The sequence below is a fragment of the Pseudorasbora parva genome, chromosome 4 (genome assembly GCF_024679245.1).
Source record: "Pseudorasbora parva isolate DD20220531a chromosome 4, ASM2467924v1, whole genome shotgun sequence".
Taxonomy (NCBI): Eukaryota; Metazoa; Chordata; class Actinopteri; order Cypriniformes; family Gobionidae; genus Pseudorasbora; species Pseudorasbora parva.
The window spans coordinates 6,030,445-6,045,456 of NC_090175.1; the positions used below are offsets into that span (position 1 = coordinate 6,030,445).

Genomic DNA, 15,012 nt, shown 5'->3' on the forward strand with positions numbered 1-15,012 from the left:
TCAGACGTGCAGATCACGTCCAAAACAGACGTCATAAAAACTTTCATTCTGGCTCCTCAGTGGACGTCTTTTCAACGTCTGCCTCTAGTGGCAAAGAAATCATTATAATTATATTGAAAATGCTGGATCTCATGTTATAATCAACCAGATAAACCCAACTAAGAGACTCTAAATTAGTTGAGTGATTCAGATCAAGTAATGACAACATCAAAACATAACCAACACCAAACAATCAGCTTTTCTCATGGCTTGTCTGACTGTTGGTTACGGCATCAAACAAAATATAATCTTACAAAGTCAAGGGTCAAGAGCCCAAATTAAACAAACACTGATCACCAAAAATGGCCTCATTTGGTGATTCTGTTAACATCAGGTATCTTCAATAATTGCCAATCATCACTCCATTAATCAGTTAATTATCTTATTAACTTTAACACTGCTTCAGTGTTACTTTAACACTCTTACTTTAACACTTTAACACTCTTGAGTGTGGTCTCACATGTACTCTCAGGGGAGTTAATTTAACACTGGAGTTTTTGCTGTGTGGGAACGAGAGATTCGCTCCGTAAAAAGTGCCCTTCGCACCACCATCGGCTCACAGACAGTGACTGAGGAAGTGCTCCTGACCGTGCTTATTGAGGTGGAAGGGATCCTGAATAGTAAACCTCTTGGATACACATCTTCCAATGTAGCTGACTTTGACCCAGTCACGCCCAATTACCTGCTCATGGGGCGGCCTGATAGTTCATTACCGCCGGTTGTATATCCAGCAACAGAGCTCATGGGGCGGCGAAGGTGGAGGCAAAGCCAGGTGCTAACTGATCAATTTTGGTCAAGCTTTATTCGCCACTACTTACCAACCCTCCAAGCTCGTCACAAATGGCACAAAGATACGAGTGACATTTCACCTGCAACTATTGCCATGCTTGTAGACCCACAGCTCCCACGTGCTATGTGGTTGGTCGGCAAAGTAGTTAAGACCTTTCCTGGATCAGATGGTCATATCAGAGCAGTGGAAATCCAAGTGAAGAATAAAATATACACTCGTCCAGTTGCTAAACTAATCCCGCTTCCAGCCCTTGCAGATGATGAAAATGACAAAGACTCCCCCTAATTGACTGTTCATCTAGTGGCAAATATGTTCAACATATTTGGGGGCGGCGATGTTGTGAAGTAACAACCAATCCGATCAGTTGTTATTAAATGTGCGTCAGTCACTTTCGATTTCAGTTCCTGATGAGTCGACCACGCGAAAGGTACCACTTGGGTTTCTCCAGCATGTGGACTGAGTTTGACTTTCATGGTCAAACTGGATATGTTTAAGTTGTGCGTCGATGAAACCATGTAAGTCCTTTAATAGTGTTCTCTATCGAATTTCCTATCTGATGAATAATTACAGCATCGTGAGTTCGATCGTCCGCGAAGTGATGACGACTGTGCTTACATCTAGCCTCAGATGTTTGTTTAACATGTATATATTCTAAATACACTAGAGTTCATTATAATAATGATCACTGAATAATGTGTTTGATTAGTGTGTAGATCCTATCTGTAATTGTATATGGTTTATAGCTTATTGTTCAATGACGCAGCAAGATGTTTCGGATTATTCCGTTTATGAGCGCTAGGCGCCACCTAGTGGAGAAAAGTGGTACTATCGTAGAAAATGTTATGTTTCTAATCAAACATCGGGATAAATGGCAGTTATTGTTAATAATGAGGGAAATGTTTAATATTTGCTAATTGTGTTTATTATTTACTGTTTCAGACCACACAACATACTACCTCAGATATCATGTCTGATAATATAATGCCACACAATGCCCTGTGGTCTGACTGTGCCGTTTATTGTGCTTAATAAAAGACTGGTATTCTGATTCCTGCCTACTGTGTTCTGACCGACACACCAGTGCGAGCACAGCTATTTTAAACCAGTGCAATACAGTCCTTAGTACAATCCCTAACAATCTTATTAACTTTAACACTGCTTCAGTGTTACTTTAACACTCTTATTTTAACACTTTAAAACTCTTGAGTGTGGTCTCACATGTACTCTCAGGGGAGTTAATTTAACACTGGAGTTTTTGCTGTGGACCTTCGACATTGCTTCAATTACTCTAACACTCTGTAGTGTGTACACTCCTCAGTGTTCATTTAAAACTGAAGCGTTTGCTGTGGGGTTAAAAGGGTTAAAGGGGTTAGATGAGAACCCACAGAGGGAACCGTAAATTAACGGTAAGCAACTGTATATTCATCTATGGAAACGGCAATTTACTGGCACCAGAGCTGCCAGTAGATTACCGTTAAAAATATTAGTTTTAATATACTCTAAAATATGAATATACTGTAAAATGTAACAGTCAGATTTATCAGATGATTTAAGATATTTTCACTGAATATTAGTGCAAGTTAACAGAAAAAAAGTTGCGCAAAGTCAGTAACTGATAAGGAGAGTAAATAATAAAATGACCTGTGTTTATGTGTTGTTGCACAAGATGATATAGAAGAGATCTTTTAGTTGAATCCATTAGTGTTGTGGGTTACCGTTGTGCTGAAGAGTAGAGCCTGTGCTTCAGTCCAGGATGAGCAGAGAAACATTGATGATATGCTGCCTGATGCTTTATTTAACGGCAGTGACTGTGTTTGCTGATGCAGTTATGAGCTGTTTGTTGAGTAATTTATCACATACGTATGTGCTATTGCTCACAATGAACCGCAAAGATTGAAGTTAAAGTCATGTTTCTTCATTCTTTCACTACTACACCTTACACTTGTGAAACGACTCAAATGAAACAAGTTTACAGTACAAACACCGTATAAATACTTGTTTTAAAATGAGAACTGTTTGAAGCGATCAGTTTTCCAAATGAAAAGTTACCTTTCATGGTATTATTACGGTAACATACTGTAAAAAGGAGAGCTGTAAATAAACAGTAGAGGGCTGTAAATTAACTGTACATTGCTGGCACCACAGCTGCCAGTAGATTACCGTTATATATCAACACTGTAAAGTCAAACACTTTTTTTAGTTTACTTTACTTAATGTCTTAACTTAATTGTAAAAATCTAGTTATATTCACCTTTTTTATTCAGAAAACCATAATACAGGTAACTGTTTGGTTTGATTGCCATTTGTCAATACAACTGAAAAACAAGAGAGAACATCACATAAACTGACTTCATACATTGATGTTCATGTTCCTTACATGTTTTTGTTTGTACTCACCATTATGGTGATCAGTGTTCCCTCTGATTAGGCACTTGATCTTCTTCTATATTATTGTAATTCTCTTCATGTTGATGCAGCTGTTTGGTTTCAAAGGAAGGGAAGTAATCAATAGATTGTTGATAGAAAAAAAAATATTTTAATATCAGCTAATGATATTTTAATTAACACTGTTTTTATAGAATTTAACATGCATGGTGACACTAAAGCCTAGTTCACACTGCCCGATTTTTGCCCCGATTTTGAGTTGCCGACAGGTTTTGTGAAATCGCAGACAAATGCCAGAGATCATCGGCAAATCGGTGCTTGTGCACGCGAGTGACAATCACGCAGAGTGAATAATCAAAGACGCGATCAGAGAGACTCGCCGACGAGTCGCCGAGGCCCATGAGATATTTGGCATGCTAAATATCTGGACCTGTCGGCGATTGAAACTCCTGCTGTGTGAAATGAGATCTGCCTGAAAAAATTACATCGGCGATGACCAACAGCCAATGAAAGAGTGAGATACAGGGCAGCAGGAGGTTCAGGGAGGAGTTATAGAGCAGAATATCAGTATATTAATAGATATGTTTACAATTCTATCAAACAGAAACAAAGCCCAAACATTTGCACATCCAGCCACAGCAGCAGCACATTACACAATAGTTTATTTACCTCAAACTGTCTTTGCAGAACACAATCCTGGCTCCCTCTGTCTCTCCAACAATTTCTTCCGCCATAATGTTTTTTCTTTTTCTCCACAAATCAGCGCACATACAATTTGAAGCAAACTTTGTGCAGTTTATCATTTTTAATAACAATTCCAAGTCTCACGCGAGAACTCTGGTCTGACACACTTGTGATCTTGCGTTGTTTACTTGGGGAAACGTAGTTTGCGCACCGGAGAGAGAGAAAGTTGTCGGCGATTCTTCCTCTTTTTCAGTCATGCAGTGTGAACTCCTCTGTCGTCAAACCATCGTGCAGTGTGAACACAGCAGTGACTGAATGATACCCCAGATAGTCCTGCAGTGTGAAAAGAGCAGTGACCAGTCGAGTTTGAAAATCGTGCAGTCTGAACTAGGCTTTAATACGTCCTGGTGTTGATTGTAGTTTTCAGTGCTGTTCTCTTTGTGGTGATGATGTTCTTCAATGTTCTTCACTAGAGTGCCAGGGCTTCCGTTCTCTCTGGACAGATTATTCACCTGGAACAAAAACAGATTCAGTATTGATATTAATGTCTGTGGTGTACTTCAATAACGAGGCAAGGCACGCGTTTTACTCTTTATCAGTGAAGAGGGGTGAACACATGAGAACTCTACATCAGGGCATTACAGACACGACTTCCTGTATCTATAACATGCGCAGAGGGTACCCCAATACTAACTATGGCAAGTCTTCAGGCCCAACCTTAATGCACATATTAATAGTATCAAATACACCACAATGTCTAATATTCATCCAAATGCACTGAAAAATGTTAAGTCTTGTTCTCATGAAATCTTTAAGCATTCTCAAAACGTTACCATCTAAAAAAAATTGCTTAGAATCTTGATTATTTTTCTTCATCAGATTGAATAATCAATATAATGAAATGTAATTATGTTTATGCTATTTTTTTATTTTAAAGATAAAATAAAAAAATAATTAATGTAATGGTTTGCATCAATCTGTTTGAGTCTATAGGCTGTGGCTGAAGTCAGTTGTAGTTCTTGTGTTTCCCTGTCCTTTAGGCTACGTCTACACTAATCTGGATAAATTTAAAAACGAGTTTTCGTCTAAAAACGCTCCGCGTCCACACTATCATTTTCAATCATTTTCCAAAAAATTTGCATCTGCACTGAAACGTCTGAAAAGGCTTACATCCCCGTTCTGAGCATGAGCAAATACAAGACGCTTCGACATTTCCGCTACTCGTTTTTTTAGTCTTTGAAATTTTGCGGCAATGTCGAGAAAAGGCACTGAGTTTTTTAAATGGGTCGACAGTGAGGTGGAGTTGTTGCTGCGAGGAACACATGAATATAAAGTGCTAAAAGCAAGTGAAAATGTAGACTGGGAGACATGCCAAAATAAATACGCCGTGAATTGGTCATATGACTGCATCACATGGCTAAAAATGCGTCATCGTATTAAAAAGGCTCCGTTTTCACAGTCCACACTACGACGTGAAGACGGCGCTTTCAAATGTATCCGCTTTGGGGAGCGTTTTCAAAACGATACGTTTTCATTGACTTAAAATGCTGTCTCAGTGTGGATGGATGGCCAAACGGAGAGAGAAATATACATTTTCAAATGAAACCGTATTAGTGTGGACATGAGCTGTGTCCCAATTCAAGGGCTGCGTCCTCTGAAGGCTGTGTCCTTCGAAGTGCGCGGCCGACGCGGCCTTCAAAGGACGCACCGAGACTTGTTTACAGTGGAAGGTATAGCGGATTGCGTCACCGCGGCGCGACGAAGGCTGTCCCAATTCAAAGGTCCTTCGAAGGCTCCTTCAAAACAACGCCTGCAAATGCGTCCTTCTTTTCCCGTGAAACGAAGGATACTCGGATGGATGCTTCGCGGCCTTGCCAACCCCAGAATTCATTGCGCGCCGCGACGTCAGATTTTTTTTTTAAAGAAAGCCAGATTACACATAAATGCAACGTAAGCATTGGGATTCAATTTACTCTAGTAGCCTTATCTAATGATAAATAAATAAAAAATGCAATAAATATTCAAATGTCAACTAATATGTAACCAACATGCGAGTTTATATAGTTTATACTCTTTATTACGTAAATGGACGGAAGTGAACATCTTTAGTTGTTTTGTTGTTAGGCAGTTCAGTTTGTTACTGCTACTCTTCAACGGCAGCTGTCACAGTTGCTAAACATTACAAATGCTGCAACAAAATATATTTACTCTGTATTTGAGTTTAAACTTCATCTCAGAGGCAAATATTGTATGAAAAACTGACTTTTTATACATGGGTATTAGATTTTGATATTGTTTAAAACATGAACATTATAGAATCCAAAAATAAAATACACTGAAATATGTCTCAAGATCCGGGATAGGAACCATTGGTCCTGGTGGGCCGCTGTCCTGCAGAGTTCAGCTCATAGAACAGTTATGCATGTTAAAATATGTTATGGTTTGATTTTGAGGATGTAAGTTCATTTAATTTATTCATCACTCTTTCTGAAAACATCTAAGCGACATGGCAGCAGTCGACTGAGTCAGCACTGCAAACCTGTTGGACAGGTGGAAATATGCGCTGATCCCAGATGATGTCCCGCTGACAGAGGCTATACCAGGGTCTCTATTGTGCAGCCCATCCAGGGTCTCCACCCAGCTCAATAAAAGTCTACATAAAACCCTTTCTTCCATTATTTTTTATGTACAGTTCATTTAACATTTTATTTAGTTTTTCCCATCTTAAACGTAACTTATCTTGTAAATACTTGTAAACAAGTACTGTAAATATTTTTTTTTAGAACAATTTATTGTTTCATTTACAAATTAATTGACATGACAAAAATAAATGTAGCCAACAGAATAATTGATTTCATTTACAAAACTTGCATGACAAATATGTAAACAATTTATTGGTTTCATTAAAAAAATAATTTGCATTACAAAAATAAACAATGCAGAGAAATAACTTTTTATTTACAAATAAAAGCTGAAGTCGCTCTGAAATGGGCCTAGCGACGCCCATGGTCCTCAGGGGTGAAGGCCATGAGGACAGGGGGGTTAGAATGCCTGTCCAAACACCTCATTCATGAGGACAAACCATGGCCAAGTTTTCCACTCCCTCACCTGTCCCAGGACACTTGCAATCCTAATGCAGAGAAAATAAACATTCCTGTTAAAAACAACAAACACAACAGCAAAACATGTCAGCAAAGATGTGTCTATTAACTTGCATACATGTATTTTTTTTAGTTGTCCCAATTTTTTTTGTATACCTGCAAGGCAGGGGTGGAATTTTAAATATATGATGCAGCTATACATTTTGTATGTATTATACATGTATACAAAATACTCCAGAAATCATATTTCTAGATACTCCAATTTGGTTAAAACATTTGTAGACACAGCTTTTATGATAGACTATTGTTATCAACTGGATAAGGAGGGGTATAAGTAAGGGATAATGTACACCCAGCCTATCGCAGAATAAACCCCGACAGAGTGATCAGTGTCAATCCACACTGGCCGAGTTTTTCGGCCGGGTACATAAATACTAATTTGCTGCCCTTATTTTAATAAAGCTGTCTGCTATAACTGCTCCATAAAACAAAACAAACCTAAGGATAAAGCCGCAGTGGTAACGCAGGCGTCAAGTTCACGTTAAGAAATAAAGACCCCAGGTTTTTAACACGTTTCGTTGGTTATTTGAGTAAATTAAAACACAATACTTACATTTATATTTGTATTCCTCTGCCGTGGGATGGGCTAGTCTGCGAAGAATCCGTTCTATCCTTCGCGTTCCGGGGAGATAGGGTTGCCAGGTGTCTGCAACAAAACTAACCCAAAACTCCCAATGCAATTTTCTCCATTGAGCGGCCAAATTCTCCCCTGAATTTGTACGTTTGGGGATGGTGGAACTCCGAAATCGTACTTACAGGGTTGAAAACCAACCCGTGGAAATATTTTTTTACCCGCAACAACAACATAAAAGTAGCCCAATTCGGCGTGAAAACCGCGGACTTGGCAACACTGACGGCAGGCCGCATTAGAAGGCTCCTTCGAATTGGGACAGTCTCGTCGCTCTGCGGTGACGCAATCGGCCTTCAAATGCGGCCTTAGGAGGATGCATCCCCTAAATTGGGACACAGCCATGGCCTCAGTGACTCTGCTCATTATCATCTAGTGTCTTCAATAATTAAACAATCATCACTCAATCACTTAAGTATTTCATTAACTCTAACACTGCTTCAGTGTTACTTTAACACTCTGTAGCGTGGCACCATCAACACAGTTTGTGTGCTGTGTTTTTAACACATCTCTTTTTACAGTGCAAGGCTGCAGTCTTGAAGAATATACGACAAGAAACTCGGAAGCCAATGAAGGTGATAGAGGATTGGAGTAAGGTACTCATTCTTTGGTTTGTGAGCGATCAATCGGGCTGCAGACTTTTGAACATAATGTAATCGTTTGATGTGTTTAGCTGTCAGGCCATAAAGAAGTGAGTTGCAGTAATCTAGTTTTAATATCCTGCTGACTAAGAGAGGAGAGATTATAAGAGATATTACGTAGGTGGAAAAAAGCTGTCTTTACCACTCTACACATGTGATCATTAAAGGAAAGAGTGGAATTAATGAGAAGGCCAAGATTTCAAACTGTCGTAGTGGCCATTATCAAGGTACCATCCAAATCTGCAAGTTGACCAGATAGTTTAGATGCAACAGATTTAGAGCTGATCAGTATTACCTCAATTGTACCAAAAATGTGAGTTACTGTTGAATTAAGTATTAACAGTCATGGAGAAGCCACTGTAAACTCTTTAGTTATCCTCTCAACCTCTCAAAGATCAACAGAGCGGCTGCCAATTTACCAAAGGTTGAATTTACACAAACAGTTTCTGGAGGTCATTTACGGGAAATCTGATTTTGACTGCTGTTAACTTTACTGGCAACAGTTCTGTTTCAGACATTGAGTCCTTGATTCTGAGATTTCTTTTTTATTTATCAATTCAAAGTCTCAATTTACATATTATTATATAAACTACAAAAAAAGTGATATACTGTTAGAATAATGGTTCTACTGTCTTATTTGAAAGCTGTGCCCTCATCTTCTTCTTCCATCACCTGGGGCCTCATTTATAAAACTTTTCATAGATCTCATCATATACGCACACAAGCTTGATTTTGCTTACGCACACACACACACACACACACACACACACACACACACACACACACACACAAAATCAGATTTATAAAACCATGTGTATGCCAGAACATGCGCAAAAATCCCTTAATAAACCCCAGTCAGCAGAAGATTGTGCGTACGTGCTTCTCCACCCTGTGTCCTCCCTGAAATCACCATATATGGAGTTTACAACGCCTAGTTTTACTATGCATGAGCTCATCTGCATATAATTTGCATGCATATCCCCATCCATGTGACACCATGTTTAACACTGTCAAAAACATTGAAAAATATTAGTTATGGACTATAAATGCCATTTGTGCCTTACACATTATGTTCCTGAAAATCATTTAATATCATTTTTATGTTTTAGAATAAATAGATTCTAGAGAGCATTTGATTGGACAGAAGATGTGATGACCAACTAATGTCATAACAATCTATGATACATTTTAGCAGAAGTGAGAGATTGGAAATTTTGAATGCTTATATCTTCTAAATGTGAGTTTGTATCATCGTTTTGGAAGACAGCAGCTTATTCCTAACCTAAGGCCACCTGTCCACCAAAGTGTTTTTTGGGCAGCTGGCTGGCGTATTCAATCGTTTTCAACGGGATTGCCACATTTATTGAACACCATGAGTGTAACAAGTTGCTGAGCGAGTATTTCATACTCAAGTGCTGAGCGTTCATCATTTTTTACCGGTCATCGAGAGTTGAAGAATGTTTAACTTTGAGAGAAACGCTGCGATCATCACTGTTACTTTTAACCCAGCTGTCCAATCACAGTGGAGGAGGGGCGGGACAAATTCAAGTCAAGTCACCTTTATTTATATAGTGCTTTATACAATACCAATTGTTTTAAAGCAGCGTCAAAGTGTTAACAGGAAAATATTGCAACAAAAGTTGATTTGGCTGTACAGCTGCTCTGGAGAAAACACTGATGTTATCAGCTCATTTTAATTTATCATATAGTGTCAATGTGGGTAAATCAGTAATATAGTTGAAATTTAGCTGTCCCCAACTGAGTAAGCCAAAGGTGACGGTGGCGAGGAACCAAAACTCCTTCAGGACCTGAATGGAGAAAATAAACCTTGGGAGAAACCAGGCTCAGTCGGGGTGCCAGTTATCCTCTGGCCAATGAACATACGTGTGTGTTAAAGTGTGTGTATACATTTAATGTTCATTGATCACTTTTATCTGTTTACTGTATTCAATAAGTTTGGAATGTGTTGTGCACTGATCACACAATGCATAGAAGGTTACAGATCTTCTTAGGGGGCATGGCTCACTCAGTAGTGGCTCACCCATCAGCTCACCAATCAGAAATCACTATACATTCCCTTCGCCCAGCAATACACTTGATGAATCCAAGAATGTTATTCTGGCATAATAAACATACTGCAACCATTTTAACCAATGCTAATACTTCATGGTTCAAAAGTTATTAGAATAAATGTAAGTGAAAAAATTAAACTGAAACTGGGATGCCGCTTTGACATCTGGGTTGAAGTCCTATGTGTAGATCCTGAAATTGTGGGCTCAGCTGAAGTAGGCATCTAGGGCGGATAAGAGCCGCAAAGGGAATTCTGAACAGTTTGCCCCAAATTAATAAATAACTGGTCTCTTCTGATTCAGTGCATCATACAGGGTCAAATGATACCATATTTTCCCATTTTGACTTTATTGGGTGTCAGCCATTTAAAATGTTATCCTAAAATGCTGCATTTTATGAACTCATTAGCGTATCATTATGAAAGTCTGTATGTGTCATTAGGATTATACCCTGAAAGGACTCAATGACCATGCCCTCTTGTGGTCTGAAAATGCTAATAACTTGATTAATTTGACCTAAACTCCAGTGTTAAACTGCTCTTAATGTGACTGCAGCAACAGAATTGTTCTTTAAGTTCCCACAGCCAATGAACCTGACTCAGGCTCTCAATGCTGGTGTGTCAATCAATCACACGATTCCTGGAGCGACCACTAAACAAAGACAGTGAACAAAGCTGAATTTTGGTCAAATGTGGTCTTTGATTCTGAGTGTTAATATCAAATGAATTCAGTTCCTGGGAGGAAACAAAGTATAAATACAAGATCAATTTTACACTAAAAATATTTTGAAGTAAAAAGATTTCACTGTTAAATTGGTGTTTACATTGGAGAGCTTATCAGTATACTGCATTTCGAGAGAGAGAGAGAGAGAGAGAGAGAGAGAGAGAGAGAGAGAGAGAGAGAGAGAGAGAGAGAGAGAGAGAGAGAGAGAGAGAGAGAGAGAGAGAGAGAGAGAGAGAGAGAGAGAGAGAGAGAGAGAGAGAGAGAGAGAGAGAGAGAGAGAGAGAGAGAGAGAGAGAGAGAGAGAGAGAGAGAGAGAGAGATTTGGACTCAGACTCTGAGGGTCACGGGGCAGGTATAAATCTGAGCTGCTGCAGGTTCACAAACACTGTCAGGAAGACACACACACACAGACAGGATGGACGTGAAGCTGGTGTGTGTGACTGTTGTTCTTCTCTCCTCACCCCTCCTCACACTGTGTGACCCGCTGTGAGTATAAAACACACCGTTTGTTCATAGACTTACTAATAGATCTGTTTTTAAGATTTGATTTGATCTCCTCAGATACGTTCTGTCAGCTCCTAATTTGCTGAGAGTGGGTTCCTCAGAGAACGTGTTTGTGGAGGCTCAGGATTACTCCGGAGCAGATATTGATGTAAGGATCTCAGTAAAGAACTTCCCAAAGAAAGACAAGGAGATGCTGTCCAAATCAGTGACGCTGACTCCAGGCAACAATTACCAGATCCTTACAGATATAAAGGTGAGACCACCTTATGAAATTTACAGTATGTGTGATTCCTCATCCACAGTTCTACATTTTAGTTTGTAAATTGAAAAATGTATTTTCTTTTATTACAAATTCACAATGGATGAATTTATTTTCTGTTCTTTAGATCCCTCTGGATGAGAACTACTTCTCTGATGATCCTGAGGTGAAGCAGTATGTGTATATAGAAGCTCGATTTCCATCCCACACTCTGGAGAAAGTGGTCATGGTCTCATTCCAGTCTGGATATATATTTGTACAGACAGACAAGCCCATCTACACGCCTGCTAGTGCAGGTAAGAATCAGAGCTAAAAACATGACAAATATACAGAGGTGTAAAATCCAGGGATCAGAGAGTAAACGATCCTACCATATTTGTATTCCTCTCATGAAGTCAGTCAGCTGATTCAAGTAATTCTACCTCCTGACTGAAAACTGTGCTATTAGCAAATCCAGGTGTTTGGAACAAAATACAGAGCAGGACTTTTTATCTTCTGAACCTGGACTTTCCACCGTTGACAGTTAGTCAGTTTGGCTGAGAAAAATCAATTGGTCAGATTCATACATTGAGCAATCCCTCCTGCTCTGGCCACACAGCCAGCACAGCCATGTGGAGCCAGATGGGTTTGATCTGGACTTGTTTTGTCCATGGAGGTCACACATGGTTTAGCCCAGATGAAGTGAACACTACTCAGTGTGCACACTACAGGCTGTTAAATGGAACACTGCATCAGTTTATGTTAATAGTGTTAATGAGATAATTAAGTGACTGAGTGATGACTAGGCAATATTGAAGACACCTGATGATAATGAGCAGAATCACTGAAGGACAGAGAAACATACCCTGCGTCTCAATCAGCTCCCTAGTTCACTAGTCAGGGCACTGATTAGGACATAAGTCAATGGGCTCCCTGAACAGTGCCCTGACAACTGAACTAGAGAGCAGATTGAGCCACCCACAAGAACTACAACTGACTTCAGCCACAGCTTTAGATGAAATCAAATGAAGATAAAAGAAGACATTTATTTCTGTAGGTGTTGATGTTTTATTGAAAATAATAAAGTCACTGTTATGGTGATCAGTGTTTGCTTTAGTTGGGCTCTTGACCCTTGACTTTTTAAAGGGGTCATATAATGGTGCATGCACTTTTACAAGTCGATTGTATGGAAATGTGTGTTCGCAGTGCCTGTACACAACCATCCTATAATGATAAAAATCCATCCAGTGTTTTTTTTTTTTTTTTTTAAATCTCCTTATATGTTTTTGCCTGTCTCTTTTCAAGCCGTTCAACCGTGTCACACACACCCCTCCCACGATTATTGATTGACAGCAGCGTTTCATCTCAGACCCGCCCTGAGCGAGCTCATCATAGTCCGGCATTGTTGATATGCTGGAGCAGAATGGTGTCTAAGCGATAATGTTCTGTTCTTGGGTGTAATAATGAACACAGCAGTCATTCTGATGTTCCTAAATCTGAAGCAATGAAAGATGCAGTGGCTGAGTTTTGTTTTCAAAGGGAATATTCCCCCTGATCAACGTCAATGCTTTTATGTTTGCGCGAAATGCGACGTATTTCTCACCAGACTGCTTTATAACCGAGGGTCAGTATAAAGCAGGTTTTACTAAGAAACTGCTCCTGAAAAAAGGATCGGACCAACTCTTTGCATTATAGTTATTGTGTTGTTATAAACTGTGAACTCTGGTTTTAAAGTTAGCATGGACGTGGCAACACAACACTAAGCTTACTTTTGTAGATGCTTTATAATGGTGTCTGTTACTATAAAAAAATATCTTCGTTGCTCCCTATGCTAGCGTTACCTGCCAGTACATAAATATAGATCAAAGTGACATTACGTTAACCAACCATTCAGAAACATCCTGTTTAGGATTAATTGTCGAATTTTATTGAGGCCGTCATCTTGTCCTGTGCTGAACTCAGGTTCAAATTGATACAGTTGTACAGATGTGTCCTCAGAGACTCCAGTCACCATTCTTTCCCCTCAGCTGTTAATTAAAGTATATTACAAAGTTGTTATTTAGACACTAAAAAATCGGATTAACTTGTACCCAAAAAAAGGCATTATATGACCCCTTTAACATTTAGAGACTCAGTTTTATCAGAAATGACCAGAATGCTTTGTGCACTAAATATCTTGAACTCCGGCGAGATAATCAGTATGAGCCTCAACAATGAGGACATGTTTCACCAGGTGTCCCCCATCCCCACTCCCCAGGTGGCTGGCACTCACACTTGCACTTAACGTACCATATTTTGACTGATCGGTATTCTACTGTTTGCACGGTAAAATAAACCCATTAACAAGTGTCTTAACGGGTCACAGATACTCGTCAATCATAGTTTAATTTAATGCCAATTCAATAATATCTGTTAATAATGAGCAGTGGTTGTCAGTTGGGAAAATTTACGGAAATGATCATCCCAGTGCAGAGATGTCAAGTCCAGGGGTCAGAAATTAAAAGTCCTGCCATATTTTTATTCTACCTGGACTTTCCACCCCTGTTCTTATTTCAAAGTCTCTGCTGAAATAGGTTTGAGATGTGAACAGAGGTGGAAAGTCCAGGCTCAGAAAGTAAAAAGTCCTTCTATGTATTTTACTCCAAACACCTGGATTTGCTAACAGCACAGTTTTTCAGCCAGGAGGTAGAATGAATTAGTGAAATCAGCTGACTGAGTTCATGAGTGGAATAAAAATATGGCAGGACTTTTACTTTCTGACCCCTGGACTTTCCACCTCTGAATAAGACCTTTACTATTTTATTTGCTGTCATTATTGGGATTATACTGGATTTTTTTTTTTTTTTTAAATCAAATAAAGTAATGAATTTATTCATGCCGCACTTAGAATTAAGTTGCGAAAACTTAATTGCATCAAGTTATTCTTACTTAACCTGTTTAAGTTATGTTTACTTAATTTGAATTAAGGTAACAAGTTTGTACAGTTGAATTAAGTAAACTGAACAAATAAGTTTTTATGGTGTAATATTTTAGTTTATGCTTTCATCTCTTTTGCAGTTCAATACCGGATTTTCACTTTGACGCCCAACCTGAAACCAATCAGTTCTACTTCCATCATGGTGGATATCATGGTACACATTCACACTCACA

At 39.1% G+C, this 15,012-nt stretch overlaps 1 protein-coding gene across 1 annotated transcript in view; it reads left to right on the top strand.

The window, feature by feature from the left end:
• The first annotated feature begins 11,455 nt into the window (after window positions 1-11,455).
• LOC137072754 (complement C3-like) overlaps window positions 11,456-15,012 on the top strand; it is a 65,525-nt gene continuing 61,968 nt past the window's right edge. Inside the window, exons 1-4 of the mRNA XM_067440676.1 lie at window positions 11,456-11,606; window positions 11,682-11,877; window positions 12,011-12,179; window positions 14,920-14,993. Of these exons, the coding sequence (XP_067296777.1) occupies window positions 11,536-11,606; window positions 11,682-11,877; window positions 12,011-12,179; window positions 14,920-14,993 (510 nt within the window). The 5' untranslated portion in view covers window positions 11,456-11,535. The remainder of the gene's footprint in view (window positions 11,607-11,681; window positions 11,878-12,010; window positions 12,180-14,919; window positions 14,994-15,012) is intronic.